Below are 21858 nucleotides of genomic sequence, written 5' to 3'. Positions count from 1 at the left end.
TATTGCATGTCATTATGAACCAACAGAATCCACACAAATAGCAAGTCACCATAACACAGTCAAAATGACAATCCACACAACTTGCATGTCATTATAACACATTAAAATAACAAAATCCACACAAATAGCAAGTCACCATAACACAGTCAAAATGACAATCCACACAACTTGCATGTCACTATAACACATTAAAATAAGAAAATCCACACAAATAGCAAGTCACCATAACACGGTCTAAATGAAAATCCACACAACTTGCATGTCACATTAAATTAAGAAAATCCACACAAACTGCAAGTCACCATAACACAGTCAAAATGACAATCCACACAACTTGCATGTCACTATAACACATTAAAATAACAAAATCCACACAAATAGCACGTCACCATAACACAGTCAAAATGACAATCCACACAACTTGCATGTCACTATAAAACATTAAAATAACAAAATCCACACAAATTGCATGTCACTGTAACGCAGAAAAATGACAAAATCCACAAAACTTGCATGTCACTGTAGCACAGAAAAATGACAAAATCCACACAATTTGCATGTCACTATAATACAGTAAAATGACAGATTCCACACAAATTGCATGTTACTATAAGACAGTAAAATGATAGAATCCACACAAATTGCATGTCAATACAACACAATAAAATTACGAATCCACACAAATTGCATGTCATTATAAGACAATAAAATGAATGAATCCACACAAATAACATGTCATTATAAGACAATAAAATGAATGAATCCATACAAATAACGCCTTTATAGACAATAAAATGACAGAATCCACATGAATTGGATGTCACTATAACACAATAAAGTTACCAAATCCACACAACTTTAACAACAACTAAAAGACTGAAACCACACAAATTACATGTCATTATAACACAACAAAAAGACTGAAACCACACTAATTGCAAGTCATTATAACACAACAAAAAGACTGAAACCACACAAATTACATGTCATTATAACACAACAAAAAGATTGAAACCACACAAATTGCATGTCATTATAACACAACAAAAAGACTGAAACCCCCCAAATTGCATATCATTATAACACAATGAAATGGCTGAATCCACACAAATCTGAAGATGCTGAAATATTATGATTTATGTTATTTCAAAGAAGAATTATGTGCCTATGCATTTGTCCTTTAGGGTCCACAGTTCATTTGTTTGTCCTCTAAAATCTGTAGTTTTCTGGATGTCCTTTAAGGTCTACAGTTCATTGGTTGTCCTCTGTGATCAATAATTTATTGGTTACCCTCTATGGTACACAGCTTATTGGTTTTCCTTTAGGGTCCACAGTTCATTGCTTGTCCTCTGTAATCAGCAATGTATTAGTTGTCCTTTATAGTACACCACTGGTTGTCCTTTAGGTCCACATTTCATTGGTCGCCCTATAGGGTCCACAGTTCATTAGTTGACCTTTGCGGTCTACAGTTCATTGGTTGTCCTTTAGGGTCCACAGTTTATTGGTTGACCTTTAGGGTCTACAGTTTATTTGTTGTCTTTTAGGGTCTACAGTTCATTGGTTGACCTTTAGGGTCCACAGTTCATTGGTTGACCTTTAGGGTCTACAGTTTATTGCTTGCCCACTATGGTACACAGCTCAAGGGTTGTCCTATATGGTCCATGGTTCATTGTTTGTTATTTACATGAATTTAGTCTTTAATTGTGAGGCTATTACCATAACAAGATTTATTTTGTTCTTCTTTCAAAGATATTGTGTTGTTTGCTCTGCAATATTTTGTATCGGTGAAACAATAAAAAGTAGTTGTGTAAACTTGTTACATATGTATCCAGAAAATACTTATATAAAATATAATTTATCTGCATCTATGTCATTTTTCTTCCAGATTTACAAGTTAAAGGTTCAGGAATGCATGCAGTACACCACATGCAAGTCTTGTCTGGGTGCTTCTGATCCATACTGTGGTTGGTGTTCTTTAGAAAGCAAGTGAGTACCAGTCCATAATTATTCAAATTGAGGTTTGTTATTAGCTCTACTGGACATAGACCTTCAGAGCTTGTGGGGATTGCCTTTTGTCTCTCATCTGTCATCACATCTGTCTAACTGGTCCAAACAATGACAGTAGTTGTGCTAAGATAACCAATATCACAATCATAGTGGCCATCTTGAAGATTTTGTTATTGGTACTCTGCCAAAAATGGTCATATCGACATGCAAGTATCATTAAAAGACTTCTGGTGTATATTAGTCCTTAAAAACAAGGTGCCAATCTGACCTCAAATATGGCTGCCATGGTGGCCATCTTGTAAATCTTGTTATTGCTATTCCTCACAAATGGAATTTCATATCAACATAAGATTTTCACTAAAAGACTTCTTATGTCTAATTAGTCATGAATGAAATGGTGCTGATCTGAGATCCAGTATGGCCACCATGGAAGTCATATTGAAAATTTTGTTATTGCTATTCATATATGGAAGGTCATATTGAAGCCGACTTTCACTAGAAGATTTGTATAGTGTCTAGTTCCTTTTAAAGGAAATTCTTGCCAAGATCCAAGCCAATATTGTTACCCTGGCAACCTTCTTCAAAATCTTGTTATTGCTAATCTGTCAAAATGGAAGGTCATGTTGACTTTCAGTTTTCACCAGAAAACTTATTATGGTATTTGGTTGAAAATGGTGCTGATCTGACATCTTACATAGCCAATTTGACTACCATCTTGAAAATCTGTTATTGTTACTTCTCCTGAATGGATGGTCATATCAGCATAGGTAATTCAAGAGTATCAGAGATGGTTTCAACACCTGGCAGTGAAAATAAGAATAAAATCATATTTAGTGGATTCCCGAAGAAGAAAAAAATTGTAAGTTAGTAGATTATCAGTTTCATGGAGGACTCTTGTTTTCCTTTATTTCCCATGCTCTAACCCTTATCACTAATCCTAATCCCTAAGCCATGCAAAATTTGTTCTGGTGATTAGTGCTTTTATTTTTGTGTCAAAAATTATGTTGGGTGATTTACAAACTTGTGTAAAAAGACCACTCAGGGTTTTACACAAAATAGTTTTTATAGCTGGACATCAGGAAATACCATGGACTGAGGGTAGATTGGAGCTTACAGCGCTGTTAAATGGCTAAATTCTCATTTTATAATCACTTTGGGAATAATTATCAATAAAGAGAATTTTCACTGAAGTTGTTTGATTTTTGTCTTGGTGTAAATTACCTTTATTCTCAAGATACCCAACTTCTGAAAGATAATTACTATTTTCCAAGACGTTTCAACAAGCATCAGATAAAGGTGAAAAACTTTGTGTATTACATGACTGCTTTTGTTGTTGTTGATTTACACCAAAACAAGATTCCGTTATTTAATAAACTCAGGACATTTATTTCATGAAACAACAATCAGTGTCCAAAAGTAATATTGTAGTTAGTATTATTCTATAGCTTGTTATATAGGAAAATATTGATGCTTTTATTTCATTGCAAGTAATAGTGAAATTTCTTCTCATCAATGAAGAAATCACAGAGTGAATTTTAAGTTATGGAACTCACTTCTTCATAAAACGTATGTGTACAGATTTTTTTATTTAAAACGTGCTCATTTCACTTGGTTGCCTTGCCATCTTTGATCACATTTGTGAATAAGCAGTCTAATTTGATATAGTTTATGTGTATCACTTACATCATAATATTTATAACAATGTTGATTGATCAGTTGAAAAGAGTTGACCTGTCATGTGACCATGACCATGAAATGTTGTTATAAGTAGGCATTGATGACATTTTCATTGATCCAAATTTTATTGCAGTGTACTTAGAATGTTTTGGGGAAGAAAATATATGACTTCTTTTTAAAAGTTGAGAATTGTATGGCGTTGGTTCACATTTATGGGTACTAGACACTATATTGACCTTGGATCAAGGGATATATTGAGGTTACATTTAAAAGTTTTGATTGTGATTTTCTTGATCTTCAACAAAGAGGGATCAATTTTGTGGATATTTTTCTATTAAAAAGGAATGGGATCCATCCATGCCTGACCCCTTATTACAAGCAGGTTCGTGAGTTATCTGGGTACAAGTTAGCAGGGGAGTATTGGGAAGATATTTATAACTTTCATTTCTTTTACATCACTTCAAGTAAACAGTGACTGGGAAACACTGTAGCATATGATGAATCCAAAATGATAGCCTACTTTATACTTGGTATCCTCTCAACGTGGGCCACACTGGCACCTAAACATTAAGATGAGCTTATCAGTTTGGCATATTTTCCAAAATAATGATGACTATAAGAGCTCATATCCATAATTAAAATAAATCAACTGTGCAAAACAGTTAGAGTATACAGAGATTTACCAGACAGTTGCAGGGTTTATACCAATAAATGGAGAGACCAAGAAAACATTGGGGCAATGAGACTGCCCATTTCCATCCAGCCTGGATGGAATTTCTCATCCTTGTTTTACTCATAGAATATAAACCTCTCCGGTGGCTGAAGTGGTTAGAGTGTTTGCCTCAGATGCAGGAGGTTGAGGGTTTGAACTCCAGACGAGTTATTATCTACACCTAATATGTCCACCACAGCAGCTAATCTGAAAATCGTGTTATTGCCAAAGAATATCAGATATGATTTAAGACACTCTAGCAGTTCAAATGAGGAAATGGTCTTATCTTGAATTGCTCACAATTATTTTTGCTCTGTAGAGTGTCGGTTCCTTCAAAGGACTTTTGTCCTGTAGAGATGAACAATTTCCCACATAACCTTTCAGTTTTAAAATGGACTCTAAAATGATCAGAATGGAATAATGAAATATGCTAGTGATATTGGATCTTATTTATGTATCATGCTAAATCAAAATAGACCTTTTATGGAAAATATATCTGAGGCCAAGAATTGAACTGGACCTATTTCAGACCTTTAATAGGAATATTTGACGAAATTGATTAGATAATTCATCCCCTTTTAATGGAAATGAAATTGATTAGATAATTTACCCTCTTTTGATGGAAATGAAATTGATTAGATAATTTACCTCCTTTTGATGGAAATAAAATTGATTAGATAATTTATCCTCTTTTGATGAAAATGAAATTGATTAGATAATTTACCCCCTTTTGATGGAAATAAAATTGATTGGATAATTTATCCTCTTTTGATGAAAATGAAATTGATTAGATAACTTACCCTCTTTTAATGGAAATGAAATTGATTAGATAATTTACCCCCTTTTGATGGAAATAAAATTGATTAGATAATTTACCCCCTTTTGATGGAAATAAAATTGATTGGATAATTTATCCTCTTTTGATGAAAATGAAATTGATCAGATAATTTACCCCCTTTTGATGGAAATAAAATTGATTGGATAATTTACCCCCTTTTGATGGAAATAAAATTGATTAGATAATTTACCCCCTTCTTAACTATTTTCACCTTCACTTTTGCAACTGTAATTAGTTTTGTCAGATATGTAGTTATCAGCCTGTTGACTGTTGTCGGAAATGCCTTGGTTCAATAAGTATTGAGGTGGGGGAAATTGTCAGGAAAACAGAGAAAATTGGCAGTTGTAGATTAGGATTATTCGGAAATTACCTCTCAGTTATCTAGCACTGATGATCATGCGGAAATAACAAAACCTTGAAGCTTGGAGTAGCTGTGTCTGAGAGATAACACTTATTGATGAATGAAGTCAGGCATTCATGATTGATCCACAAATTAATCCACAAAAATATTCTCGTTAGCTGAGACGATGGGTATAACAAGGAAAATTGTAATCAAATAAGGATATTCGTTGTTGCAACCTTGACTCTAAAAAAGTTAACTAGAAGTTTTGAATCACTTAACACATTCCTATCCCCATAGTTAGAAATCCTAGATCAATCAGTTTTATGAAATTGCATATGCAATTATTGACTTGAGATTTTGTGCCTGATAATTTGGAAGGTGTTGACAGCCAGATGGTCAGAGATGAAAGGCAGAATATAGTGATATTTTAATTCACAGAATTTTTAATTAGCAGATGATTTTTGAATTTTTATGAAGAAATAGTGAAATATTGATGTCAGATTAAATGAAACAGCACACATAACTATTTCTGATTAGAAATAAGAGAAAATATGTCACAATTTAATATACTTCAGTAACTCTACAAAGATTCACAACTTGAATAATGCATAAACCATTTTTACAAACCATTAAGTCATCAAAACACACTATTTATTTATTGTTAGATTTGTCTGCAGATTACTCTCACGAAACGTTTAAAATTTCCCATATACGGCACTGTGGCTAAACTGGTAATATTCAGACCAAGTGAAAACTGTTCAGTTTTGTCCTAATTTGTTGGATCAACAAGCCACAATGTATCATTTCATTATGGTATTAGGAATAATTGATAAACTTTGTAATTACTACTTGATACTTTCTAATTATTGGTTTATAAGTTTTAATTACAATATCATTATTACACTTGATATAGACCATGATGGCTGTGCTTTTCAAAATATTGAGATATCAGCCAAACACAAAACATGGGATCATCCCTTCATTTACTCTACTGTATAGCTGTGATAACCTGTACATCAATTATTTAGACATTTCATTCGATCAGACAATTGAAATGTCCACTCCAATTTGTTTTGTATACAATGTTCTTACTCATGTTATCCCACTATAGAGAGGCCACTGGACCATCTTACTCAACATTTCAGAAAAGGTAAACATTTCCACAACATTGTCCCCAAAATTAAACGGTCACCAGGTCACCTTGCACAGCATCAAAATAGCAAATGTTCACATATTGTCCCTGTTAAGAGAGGCCTCTATGCTATACTGTTAAAGATCAAGAGAGGCCACGAGGTTACGTTGTCCAACATGAAAATAGTAAATTTTATCAATATTGTCCACCTCATGAGAAAACATTCATAGGATGCACTTTTGTCCCAGAAAGGTGAAAAAAAACAACTAGTACCATGGCAAGAAATTCTAGCCCCCCCCCCCCCCCCAAGTAAGATGTGGGCTGCCTCCCTATCAATAAAATTTTGTTTGATGAGAATTTCGGACCCCTGCTTGTCATGCCAACCCCTTCCCCGCTTTACCAAGGGTTGGTATGTCATTGAGGAAGACCATCACAGTGTTGTATTTTATCTGTATGATTTCATTGTGTCCACATTATCCAAGTCTTCTGACATGTTTGTATGTGTAAAACAAATCCTAGATAAGTGGAACCTGTTACAAAGAACACAAAAGGGACTAAGGACAGATTAAACAATGTAGTTGAACAGGTGTCTGTGGTATAGAGGCATCAGTTAAGACAGACTGCATTGTATGAAGATTTACCTCTTTAAGCCCCAGAATACATATATGTGTTTAGAATACCTCAGTACAACAAAAACTTGATTACAACAAATAACTCCGCAACCCACCAGTTGTTTGTGATAGATGTTTTTTCACTAAGATAACCAATTCTGAAATGAATTGTTTTTTGGTATTCTTTTCTAAAGATGCAGTCAGCGGGAGGAATGTAAAAACTATGAGCAGGATCTAAGATGGCTATCATCAGGCCACGCCTGTATCACTATCACACATGTTGTGCAAGACAAGATACAGAAGGAACATCAGAAAACCACACAGGTAAGGCCTGCACATTTTATTTGACCCCTGCCACTTGCAGTCATGGGTTAGCCATGCACTAGTTTTGCATCTTACCAGTCCAGGGTTTGATCTCTGGTCTGCAAATTCTATTTGACTCCTGACAGTGGTATATGGCATGTGGGGTTAGTCATACACCTGTCTTGCATCTTTGCAGTCCAGGGTTTGATCTCTGGTTTCAGCATTTCTAAGGGTACTGTTATGTTTGTAAGTTTTCATATCTGAAAATATAATTAATTGTTTCAGAGTATTAAACAATGTATACTAAAATTATTTTAGTTGGGAATACTGACTAGCACAAAAGATAAAGGGATCAGGCCCTGACAAAGTTTACATGACACATGGTTCTTACTGACCTGTTGAACGTACTCAAAATGGTTATCATTGCTATTAAAGAGAGACAGAGAGAATATAAAACAGTATTCTGTCTTTGTGTGAGACCATGTGTATTCATCAAGGTATTTATTTTTAGCTTTTAGGAGCAAGAGAGAGGTAAGTGTAATCTTTCTGTTTGGTTACACGACAGTTGTAATCTTTATTGTTTGGTTACATGACAGTTGTAATCTTTATTGGTTGGTTACACAACAGTTGTAATCTTTATTGGTTGGTTACATGACAGTTGTAATCTTTTTTGGTTGGTTACATAACAGTTGTGATCTTTATTGGTTGGTTACACGACAGTTGTAATCTTTGGTTATACAACAGTTGTAATATTTATTGTTTGGTTACATAACATTTGTAATCTTTATTGGTTGGTTACATGACAGTTGTAATCATTAATTACATGACAGTTGAAATCTTTAGTGTTTGGTTGTCATGAAATAGTGTATGATTTATATCAATAAGTATATGTGATCAAAAGTTTCATTGCGGCGTACAGCATCACCCGAGGGTGGTTTATTTTTTTCAGCTCTAGTTATTTTTAAATACTAAGCGCGACTCAACCCATCCTGTATGTGCAAAATGCCTGCAGTGAACACCTAAGTACCTAGTTGCGCATATCTGTCACAGCTAGTATACATAGAGAGCGAATTCTCTATAAACAAATTACACTACGACGAGTTCTGTCAGGAAGCTTACATCTTTACGGAAGCAAATCTCCAGCTGTAGAGGTATTGAAATTTAAGTTTGTATTCTTTATTACTATTCGTTTTAAATGACAGATATGTTTCATATATTAGATGTTTTAGAATTTATTTTAAATTCTACAGAGAGTCAATACCTGGGTTATACAATGCCACAATGTTAGAAATACTATAGTCTGGTTGAGGGTTAGCTATTTGTTGTAATTGAACAGACAAATTGAATTTAATTATACGCTGCATGCATTGAACGATTAATGTAATGGGTAATGAATTCATGTGCATGCATGCGCAACATATATCAATGCAAAAGTAATTAACCGCGTCATATGTACTACACGGTTTAGTTGTCATAAATGTAGCTGCTTTATATATGATTTGGTGATGTGGAATCACAGAACTCTGTGTGGTTTCTTGTGACGTGTACGCTGTGTCTGGTGACTTTGGTTCGGAAGAATGTACAAGTGTTCTCGATGCGAGGGACCAAAGCTTCATGACCATTGGGTCAGTGTTGAATGTGAGGGCTCTCGAGGAATCCTTCAACAGACAGACGGGTGGACCATGCATGGGCATTCATTTGACCATTGATTAGAGTGAGTGGAACCAGAGATACATCTTGGACTTCAATTGTGCGCCACAATATTTATATACATTATGTGTTCCATGTTGTTGTTATTTGCACTATTGATATCTGAGCAAAATGACATGCATTCCCATTTAAATAACATTATATGAGCGATAGATTCTTAATTCTTGCAGTCCCATTTCGATATCGTAATAGGAGCGATAGATTCATAAATTCATACAGATCCCTATATCCCTTGGTGTGTAATAAGACCTTGTTTATATTGGGGTGTAGATCATATACTTTTATTGGTTGATCGGTGATAGGACGTAATTCACGTTTGTTTAAAATTCCATTCGTTAAATCAATGCTTGAGTTTTCTCATTGAGTTACTTGCTGTTGATGGTTGCACATTATGAACTTTATAATTTTCCTTATTTTTTTTTTGTTCATAATGGTGTCAGATTTGTTAATATTTAATGTGTGTGTCTTCACTAATCCAGTCCCAAACCGGACTTTGTTGTTTGTTTACTTGACAATTGTGATCTTCATCATGTACAAGGACACTGCAAGGTTCATTCTTGTTCAATACCATGCCTGCTACCACTGTAATCACTTGGATGTGCAGATGTATTACATGCTAATTAAATATGCATAGAACTTTGCCTAGATAATTCAAGTCAAGGTCAGATTGAGGACAAGATACCCCCAGATGAGATCAAATTAGCAATGCCACCATTAAGAAAATGAGGCTATCAATAGGAACGTGAAAGTATGTCCAAGAGCTATAAAGCCATTGTCCAAACAGCAGTAGGTATTGTAATGACATTAGTTCTTCTTTATAATCACCAATAAAGATAACACAAGAAGTGTGCATCATACAGTAGATTCTCAATAAAATATTAATTTGATCAGAAAACATAAAATGACTTCAGAACTCTTATTTTAAAATATGCAACCTTTGTTTTTTTGTAACAGTGATGTCCTTTGTAACCAGTGTTCTGTGGAGTTTTGTAACAGTGGTGTCCTTTGAAATGACTGCTCCTTAGCCATATTGTTGGACTGAAACCAAGAACTTTATAAGAAGATGTCTCCAAGCAAAATAAGTACATGCACTAGCAAGATAATTCATGTTAGAAAATAGCAAGATTTTGATATTTTGTTATTTGCATTACAGTATTGCAACAATAAGACTACCTGACGAATGGTCGTCACTTGGTGTGGTCTGAGATATAATACTGAATGGTTTTGCTTTTTACAGTGATGCTTTTACAGTATTGCAACAATAAGACTACCTGACCAATGGTCATCACTTGGTGTGGTCTGAGATATAATACTTAACGGTTTTGCTTTCTACAGTGATGCTTTGACAGTATTGCAACAATAAGACTACCTGACCAATGGTCATCACTTGGTGTAGTCTGAGATATAATACTTAACGGTTTTGCTTTCTACAGTGATGCTTTGACAGTATTGCAACAATAAGACTACCTGACCAATGGTCATCACTTGGTGTGGTCTGAGATATAATGCTTAATGGTTTTGCTTTTTACAGTGATGCTTTGACAATACTGCAACAATAAGACTACCTGACCAATGGTTATCACTTGATGTGGTCTGAGATATAATACTTAATGGTTTTGCTTTTTACAGTGATGCTTTGACAGTGATGCTTTTTACAGTGATGCTTTGACAGTGATGCTTTTTACAGTGATGCTTTGACAGTATTGTTGAATGATTAAGAGCTGAGATATAATACTTAATGGTTTTGCTTTTTACAGTGATGCTTTGACAGTGATGCTTTTTACAGTGATGCTTTGACAGTATTGTTGAATGATTAAGAGCTGAGATATAATACTTAATGGTTTTGCTTTTTACAGTGATGCTTTGACAGTGATGCTTTTTACAGTGATGCTTTGACAGTGATGCTTTTTACAGTGATGCTTTGACAGTATTGTTGAATGATTAAGAGCTTTGAAAGTTATTGCCCAGCTGTTAATAAACAGTAGTTGATATTCTAATAAAAAGAGATTACATGAATTAATCGTTATATTGTATAACTGATAAAAGATTAAAGAAGTTGACATTTTTATCGTATGCAGAATTAGCTAAAGGATACCCTTCGAAAAAAGGCCTTTCTGTACAGCTAAAATTTAGGGATTACATGTATATCTTAATCTCCTGTTTCATTATTTCGATATCCGCCTTAAAATCTTACCAAGTTATGTATATTTATGTTTCTGTTATGAAATTATATCAAATATATACTTTGTAAACATTCATTGGCATGTAACGGTTATTCATTAGTGTTTCAAAATAATACTAAAATCTTGAATTCTTTCCTTGATGTTTTTATTTCCCTAATTAAAAACTTGCCCAAAGTTTATAGATTATACTTAGCATACAATACATTGGACATTGGACATATTCCAAATTATATATTGGACATAGTCCAAATCATACATTGGTCATTGGACATAGTCCAATTCATATATTGGATATAGTCCAAATCATACATTAGTCATTGGACATATTCCAAATCGTATATTGGAAATAGTCCAAATCATACATTGGTCATTGAACATAGACCAAATCATACATTGGTCATTGGACATATTCCAAATCATATATTGGTCATTGGACATTTCCAAATCATACATTGGTCATTGGACATATTCCAAATCATACTTTGGTCATTGGACAGAGTCCAAATCATACATTGGTCACTGGACAGAGTCCAAATCATACACTGGTCATTGGTCATTGGACATATTCCAAATCATATATTGGACATAGTCCATTATACATTGGTCATTGGACATATTCCAAATCATATATTGGACATAGTCCAAATCATACATTGGTCATTGGACATAGTCCAAATCAAACACTGTTCATTGGACACAGACTAAATCATACACTGGTCATTGGACAGAGTCCAAATCATACATTTTTCATTGAACATAGTCCAAATCACACATTGATCAATGGACATATTCCAAATCATATATTGGACATAGTCAATTATACATTGGTCATTGGACATATTCCAAATCATATATTGGACATAGTCCAAATCATACATTGGTCATTGGACATAGTCCAAATCATACATTTTTCATTGGACATAGTCCAAATCATACACTGGTCATTGGACATAATCCAAATCATACATTGGTCAATGGACATATTCCAAATCATATATTGGACATAGTCAATTATACATTGGTCATTGGACATATTCCAAATCATATATTGAACATAGTCCAAATCATACATTGGTCATTGGAATAGTCCAGATCATAAAGTGGGCATATTCCAAATCATATATTGGACATATTCCAAATCATATATTGGACACAGTCCAAATCATACATTGGTCATTGGACATAGTCCAAATCATACATTGGTCATTGGACATAGTCCAAATGATATATTGGTCATTGGACATAATCCAAATCATACATTGGTCATTGGATATAGTCCAGATCATACATTGTACATAGTCCAAATCATACATTGGACATAGTCCTATAGGCAGTGTCATTGGATATAGTCTAAATCATATATTTGACATATTCCAAATCATACATTGGTCATTGGAAATAAACCAAATCATACATTGGTCATTGGATATAGTATAAATCATACATTGGTCAATGGATATAGTCCATTATACATTAGTCATTGGATATAGTCCAAATCATACATTGGTCATTGGATATAGTCCAAATCATACATTGGTCATTGGATATAGTCCATTATACATTGGTTATTGAACATAGTCCAAATCATACATTGGTCAATGGATATAGTCCATTATACATTAGTCATTGGATATAGTATAAATCATACATTGGATATAGTCCAAATCATACATTGGTCTATGGATATAGTCCATTATATATTAGTCATTGGACATAGTCCAAATCATACATTGGTCATTGGATATAGTCCAAATCATACACTGGTCATTGGATATAGTCCATTATACATTGGTTACTGAACATAGTCCAAATCATACATTGGTTTTTGGACATAGTCCATTATTCATTAGTCATTGGATATAGCCAGAATCATACATTGGACATAGTCCAAATCATACATTGAACATAGTCCAAATCATACATTGGACATAGTCCAAATTATACATTGGACATAGTCCAAATCATAAATTGGTCATTGGAAATAGTCCAAATCATCATTGTACATATTCCAGATCAAACATTGGTCACTGGACATAGTACATTATACATGGGTCATTGGATATAGTTTTAAAGTTGGCATGGGGTTTGTTGGTCATCCGCCGGTAAGGAAACTGCTTTTTTTAAATAACCAGGTGCAAAGTAACCAGGTGAATCACCCAGCTCCTGGTTGATAAGGAAAGTCCTGATTATCACATAACTTGATGCATTAAATCAGTGTAAAACAATGAAATGAATGCATCTCCAAATCAGAGAGGTTCAGACACAGTCTAAAGAGACCTAGCTTTTCTAATATGTATATGCATGTGATTGTGATTTTGTCTATGACATCATTGGTGTAGACTTAATTTACAGTGAGATTTAACTGCCTAAAATGTAACCAAATAATAATTTCTGAAAGGCACAATGCCATTATTGCATGATATATAATAGATAGTCCTTGGGAATTTGTTGCTTCCATCTTTTTTGTTGCTGTTGTTGTCATAACAACATTTTTCAGCCCATGATAGGCTCAATATGGTGGATAGTATAATTGGTGGAGGAAAAACCCAGGAAAGCCCCAAAAAGAACCACCCACACACTGGGAGGGAGCTACTACAAGCTTTCTCACATATCCACATATGACAAGCCCATGTCTCAAACCCACATGCTAGTGATCAGTAAAGGCAAGCACTCAACCACCCAGAAGCCGCAAGGCAGAAGGAGCATTGACTTGAACTTTGGCTACAAATTTCTCATTAACCTCTCTAACATCCAAGTCTGTAATGCTCTATTCAGTATTTCTTTCAGTCTTGTCAATCATTTTGAAAATTTGCAGGTGAGTTTTTTCATCAGAAAATGAATACCTATATAAGTATTTGCTAAAATTTGTTAAACTTTGGGATTGGATTTCAAAACATTGGCCAAAAAGGTGAAAAACTGTTAATCTTTCTGAAGTTAAATCAGTAATTCCTGAAATTTAATGATACATTACTGAAAATGAAGAAAAATCTGCTATTGTAATGTTACTTGTGTTGATTTGAAAATCAACGAAACCTAAGGGACAACACAATTATTAATGGGACAAATGAAGAGATCTATTGCACAATCTTCCAGATCTAGTCTGTTTTTTGGACTTGTATTCTTCTCAATATGGAACCCAATTAATGCATTTTAAATTAAGTTTTCAGCATGTCTAGCCATTATTGAATTTGCCGGCTTCAAGAGGAAACTGTTCAGACAGCCTGGTTTCTTCTTTCATCAGGCATGTCACCCAATAGATTGGTTCCATGGAGAGGTGTACTTGAATGAAAAAATTTGCAGTGTGGTATCTATTTCATCATGACACAGATAGAAATCTAGAACTTAACTATTAATCAAAACTGCATGGCCAGTACAGGTACTCGGATCATGCTACATGTCTGAGACATGATGCCCCAGTGCTAGACATCACTATAAACTGCTACACTGAACAATTGTTAAAGCTATGTTAAAAATCCAAATCACACACTCACACTATTAGGTTGCTGCTATATTTCTTTGTCAGATAGCATGTACCAGGGTACTTTTTCACATTACCGCTACGTAGATATTTTCTATCAGTAAGGAATGTATGGAAATTCCCAAGGAATCTTTTTACAACTTAAATGATATGGACATTTGTGTTTTCATTATTCCTGACAACAGATTAGCTTTCTTTTTACAAATATGGTTGTATCTCTCATAAAGTAATGGTGAATATTACAGATATAATTTTATTACATAGCCATTTAATCTTACAAATATAATTTTATTACATCGCCATTTAATATTACAAATGTAATTTTATTACATAGCCATTTAATACTACAAATATAATTTTGTTACATAGCCATTTAATATTACAAATATAATTTTATTACATAGCCATTTAATATTACATATATAATTTTATTACATAGCCGTTTAATATTACCAATATAATTTTATTACATAGCCATTTATTATTATTATATGCTCATTTTTTCCCTCGTTAACTTTACATTGTCAGAATCGTTCAGTATTACCAGATACTGAACTCGTGCGACAATGCACATATAGCATTCACGTGCATAAAGGAACTACTTTGTATTGTAAACAAACAATGGACGCAGACACCAGCACTTTTGATTTGTACACAAATCATGTACACTCGCATAAGAGGCTCTTTACGTTGTGGTTGTTTAAATTTGTTTCTGAATGAACTAAATAATGTTTCGTGGACTGCAAAAAGACTGTTTTGGCACATTCAGCGTTGATACAATGTTACGGATTTAGGCTAGCTACATTATATAAAAGACGGAAGATAAGGTCCTTACAAATAACATACAACTAACAAGGCATATATTGTCTTCTTTAGCTGGTGATAAGAATGGCAAAATAAAATATACTTACAGTTTTACGTCCTGAATTTCCTCAAAATGTGTTTTCTTAATTCTGCAAATCCGAATTACATGAGCCATGTCATCGGTTTTCAATCTGGATTACACATTTCGAAATTGTGCTGTAATTTCGAAGATAAGTGCAATTGCATCCTCCTTACTGCACTCAAAATGAAATCGGCATTAAATTCCATAGCGTACTTTTGGTAATTGCAATTGAAAGATTTCATATTTTTCCCACATTACGATTTCAAACATTCAATGACAGAAACAGAAACACATTTGCAGACGTAAACACGCTTCTCCCGCGCCACTTCAATCCGATGTATTTCATGTATAATCGGCATTAAATTCCATAGCGTACTTTTGGTAATTGCAATTGAAAGATTTCATATTTTTCCCACATTACGATTTCAAACATTCAATGACAGAAACAGAAACACATTTGCAGACGTAAACACGCTTCTCCCGCGCCACTTCAATCCGATGTATTTCATGTATAATTTGCACAGATGAATCCAGTCCAAAATCACAAACTTTCGTCGAATCAAAACAAAATACCAAAATATATTCATTCCAGATCAAATGGAACCGTTGTTGCAATGCGCATTTATTCACAATATGACTGCAAATTTCAATTTTAACTTTCAAAAGTTATGTCGAGCGCGCTACTAAGTTCAAATTTATCTGGGCGGAGTTATGTGCGCATTAATAATGATGTCATTATGTAATGACAAATCTGCGCTTGTGTATTTAGTTTGGAATACGGCATTCATTCATTTACGTTGTTTCTTGTAGTGTATTTTGTTTATATAATTAAACCTTAGGTAGAATAAAAAAAGAGCATATAATAAAAAGGTTACTGCATTTGTATGGGAAAATATGAATTCGTTTTGTCGGAAGGATATACTTCACTCACAAGTTCATGCAGTATTCCATCCCAAAACTCGTTCATATTTTCCCATACAAATGCAGTAACCTATAAATATGCCGACTATAAATCATGCATATGCCGCCTATTAAATATGCATATGCCGTCTATTTAACATGCATATACCGTCTATTGACATGCATATGCCGTCTATTAAACATGCATATGCCCTCTATTAAACATGCATAATCGGTCCATTAAACATACATATGCCGTCTATTAAACTACTAAACATGCATATGCCGTCATTAAACAAAGATATACTGTCTATTAAACATACATATGCCGTCTATTAAACATACATATGCCGTCTATTGAACATGTATATGCCATCTGTTAAACATGCATATGCCGTCTTTTAAACATACAAATGCCATTTATTAAACATGCATATGCCATCTATTAAACATACATATGCCGTCTAATAAACTTGCATATACCGTCTATTAAACATACATATGCCGTCTGTTAAACATATATATGCCGTCTGTTAAACATGCATATGCCGTCTATTAAACATGTATATGCCGACTTTTAAACATACAAATGTCGTTTATTAAGCATGCATATACTGTCTATTAAACATACATATGCCGTCTACTGAACATACATGTGCCGTCTATTAAACATACATATGCCATCTGTTAAACAAACATATGCCATCTGTTAAACATGCATATGCCGTCTATTAAACATGCATATGCCATCTTTTAAACATATAAATGCCGTCTATTAAACATACATATGCCGTCTATTAAACGTGCATATGCCATCTATTAAACATGCATATGCCTTCTATTAAACATGCATATGCCCTCTATTAAACATGCATATGCCCTCTATTAAACATGCATATGCCGTTTATTAAACATGTATATGCCCTCTATTAAACATGCATATGCCCTCTATTAAACATACATATGCCGTCTATTAAACATGCATATGCCGACTATTAAACATGCATATGCCGTTTATTAAACATGTATATGCCCTCTATTAAACATGCATATGCCGTCTATTAAACATGCATATGCCCTCTATTAAACATGCATATGCCCTCTATTAAACATGCATATACCATTTATTAAACATGTATATGCCCTCTATTAAACATGCATATGCCCTCTATTAAACATGCATATGCCCTCTATTAAACATGCTTATCCCCTCTATTAAACATGCATATGCCCTCTATTAAACATGCATATGCCGTTTATTAAACATGTATATGCCCTCTATTAAACATGCATATCCCCTCTATTAAACATGCATATGCCATCTATTAAACATGCATATACCATTTATTAAACATGTATATGACCTCTATTAAACATGCATATGCCCTCTATTAAACATGCATATGCCGTCTATTAAGCATGCATATGCCTTCTATTAAACATGCATATGCCGTCTATTAAGCATGCATATGCCGTCTATTAAGCATGCATATGCCGTCTATTAAACGTGCATATGCCGTCTATTAAACATGCATATGCCTTCTATTAAACATGCATATGCCGTCTATTAAGCATGCATATGCCGTCTATTAAACGTGCATATGCCGTCTATTAAACAGACATATGTCTTTTTTGAATGTTTAATTTTCTAGGTCTTGTTTTGATTTAGTTATTGTCTTTTTTCACATCCATTTTAAATCTCACCAGTAGTAAATCCTGATAACAAGCATGGCCAAGGAACCATTCAGTATACACATCTCCCTCGATAATTCACGCACGACGGGGACTCCAAGAAAAAAGTGATTGCATCCCCGCTGAATATCGAGAAAATTGCGGGACGGGATTGTATGTGCACATGTTCTTTTTAATGGCTGGTAACTTGTTTTATATGCGCATCGAGAATACTTGTCAATAACGCGTTTTTTTAAATAAAGTTGTTTCTTATTCTGCAATTTTTCCTGTACTGAGTTTCATGTTTCAAAATATTTTGTCACTGAATGCAGCTGGATTTTGCCATATGTGGGTAATACAAATGTAGCAAAATGCAACCTAAATGATGCAGTGGATAGGTGCATAACTCGCTTAATGATGAATTGGATAGGTCCATAGCTAGCATAATGATGCAGTGGATAAACCCATAGCTAGCTTAATGATGCATTGAATAGGTCCATAGCTAGCTTAATGCTACAATGGATAGGTCCATAACTAGCTAATGATGCAGTGGATAGTTTCATAGCTAGTTAATGATGCAGTGGACAGGTCCACAGCTAGCTTAACGCTGCAGAGGATACGTCCATAGCAAGCTTTATTTTGTGACAACAAGGAACTATAGTCACCGTATTATTTAAGATCAAGCATATTATCGCACAGGATCGAGTGTGAGTATTTCACAAACTTGAGAAGTTTCCTTAAGGTAGCACTACACAATTTCAGATGATTGATCGCGGGATAAATGTTTGTATTGAAATTAAATAAATGAGGAGGATTATGGTGCAAAAAAAAAATGTTGTGCTAGCTGCATTCTGGATTAAGTTTTGTCATACAATGTATATGAGTAACTGTCCATTTCCTCCTGTCTCTGCTGTTATGCAGTTACGGAAGTTTTCATAGTAAATGATTACGTGACAGATACATCCATTAATTGTCCATTTTCATTCTCATTAAAATAATATTTTGGAAGCAGCTGTTACTGTCATACATATGCAATATATCTAGTCTTAATTTGTATATTTTCAATTTGGTGTGGAATATAGTTTTATGAATTTTCATATGTAGCATGGAGTATAATTGGTGAAACTCTAATGACGGTAAGTATGAGCAGGTTTGCCCTGCCAAACCATTTACTGATTCGGTTTATCCATTAGCTGGTGAGTGTGAAATTATTTACATGTTGATGTTTATACTTTCAATTTGACATCGGGTGGCATCAGACATACCTATTTACTATTTAATATTCAGCAGTTTATTCAAAAGTCAACTATATTCCAATGTTTTTATTGTCATGGATTATTTTATCATGGAATTACGTAAATGTGGGTGTGACTAACATAACTGTTGTACGTACATACGATGTCCAACATCTCACTTGACACGCTAACAGCAGTCAACAAGCTTACTATATTAACATGAACATTATTTACAGCAGTCAACACACATTAACAAGATATCAACAACACTAAGTGTAACAGGTCATTTACACGTAATTATTACTCTGGGACAAGGACAGATAAGAAAGATTAACTATTCTCAAACAATTCTGTCTCATTTTATTTTGAGTCCTGCGATCCATTATTCCCTATAGCCATGCCAGACTTTATCAAGTGACTATGTATGGTAACCATCTGTCATTGAAAGGAACATTTACCCGTCCGGGTGGCCGATGATTGATAAATGTGCATGGGGGGGGGGATAATGTTTTGCAGACTGAAAGAGTATGGTGTTTTGGGCTAAAACAAATGCACGAAACAATTTTATGAACCATCTACCCATCCCCCTGGCAGAGAAGAATTGATAAATAGACAAGGGAGGGTGAGGAAAAAATAATGTTTGCACACTGAAAGGCTATGGTTTTTGTGCTAAAACAAATGCACAGTACAATTTTACATTTCGGAGAAGATTAGGATATTCCCAATGATATGTCTTGGACAGTGATAAACACAGAGCTTCATGCAATGTGATTTCAAATCTAACTTACTTCTTACTATATTACGACTCGATGGTCTTAAAATAAAGTAAGAGGAAAGAGTGAAAAGCAATAAGTTTTGTAAAATTCAACAAAGAATACAAAGTGGGAATGTAAAAAAACAACTTAGGGCACTGCGAATTAAATACCAAGTCCTAATAATACAAGTTCTGAATAAACTTTAGCGGAAATTCAAATTATATCCAACGCTGAATGTGTTTATGTGTCTTTGATGGCCTCTATCTTGGTGTTGTACCAACAGTTATTTCTTGAATCACATTAATATGATTGTGTTTATGTGTCTTTGATGGCCTCTATCTTGGTGTTGTACCAACAGTTATTTCTTGAATCACATTAATATGATTGTGTTTATGTGTCTTTGATGGCCTCTATCTTGGTGTTGTACCAACAGTTATTTCTTGACTCACATTAATATGATTGTGTTTATGTGTCTTTGATGGCCTCTATCTTGGTGTTGTACCAACAGTTATTTCTTGAATCACATTAATATGATTGCAGTTTTGAATTCACTATAAATCCCAGTGGCTGTCTCTGTCAAAGAATACTATTTTTATATGAGCAGTCTGTATTTTCAGGGGGGAAAATTACTTTATTTAAATAATTTGAAGAAATAAAATTCCAGCTCAAATGAATTACTGGACCAACAATAATACAATTCATTCTGCTGGAAGTTAAAGCTCGAATGAATAATATTTCCAGTAACAAGATTATATAGTCCTCTACTTGACTTCCGGTCACAATTATCGTTCTCTAATTTTAAAAAAATGTATTACCTTATTACCTAGTGGAAAAGTTCAATCTGGAAGGGTCTAATAGTCTACAGGATACATGTTTAGTTATAATTAGGAGGTCTGTTACTAAAATTATAATATTGAGCCTAGAATATGTCAGATACGCAAGGTATATTTGTACGGGGACACCAATAACCTAGACAAAGACACAAACAAACATGTTTATTTTTCTTCTGTTAATAATGATCCTAATATTAGACCCATATACATTTCAGCTATGTATTAAGTGTTTACAGAAGTTTTAAAAAAATCAATAATTCAGGTCAAGTAGAAAGTAAACTTGATTTTGGACAAGGTAAAGTCAAGCAAAACAATGTTACATTACAAAAACATGTCATGAAATAAAATAATTTTATTTAAAAAAAAAAACCAATGCAAATTAGATACACATAACACCTAATTAAAAGGAAACACTATGGTTATTCCGTTTTTCAAAACGATAGTTCTTGTTACATTGAGAGTAAATTCTGAAAATATTCCTTTAGAATTATTTTCTTCGTTTAACTAAATCGTGTAATCTTTGACCTGCTACGCTCACAGGAACGAAAATCCAGAATCGTTTAAATTGTTTGAGATTGTTTAAC

General features: G+C 33.9%; 1 protein-coding gene across 3 annotated transcripts in view; it reads left to right on the top strand.

Moving 5' to 3' along the window:
* LOC149803954 (uncharacterized) overlaps nucleotides 1-21858 on the top strand; it is a 180265-nt gene that overhangs the window by 98791 nt on the left and 59616 nt on the right. For all 3 annotated transcript variants that reach the window (XM_089953781.1, XM_089953783.1, XM_089953782.1), the window contains 2 exons: nucleotides 1886-1986; nucleotides 7515-7644. In XM_089953781.1, the coding sequence (XP_089809907.1) occupies nucleotides 1886-1986; nucleotides 7515-7644 (231 nt within the window). The remainder of the gene's footprint in view (nucleotides 1-1885; nucleotides 1987-7514; nucleotides 7645-21858) is intronic.

This window comes from Sinohyriopsis cumingii, chromosome 3, assembly GCF_028554795.1.
Source record: "Sinohyriopsis cumingii isolate HCF-2022 chromosome 3, ASM2855479v2, whole genome shotgun sequence".
NCBI classification, from domain to species: Eukaryota; Metazoa; Mollusca; class Bivalvia; order Unionida; family Unionidae; genus Sinohyriopsis; species Sinohyriopsis cumingii.
The sequence above is the reverse complement of the archived record's forward strand: the minus strand, read 5'-3'. Positions and strand labels throughout refer to the sequence as shown.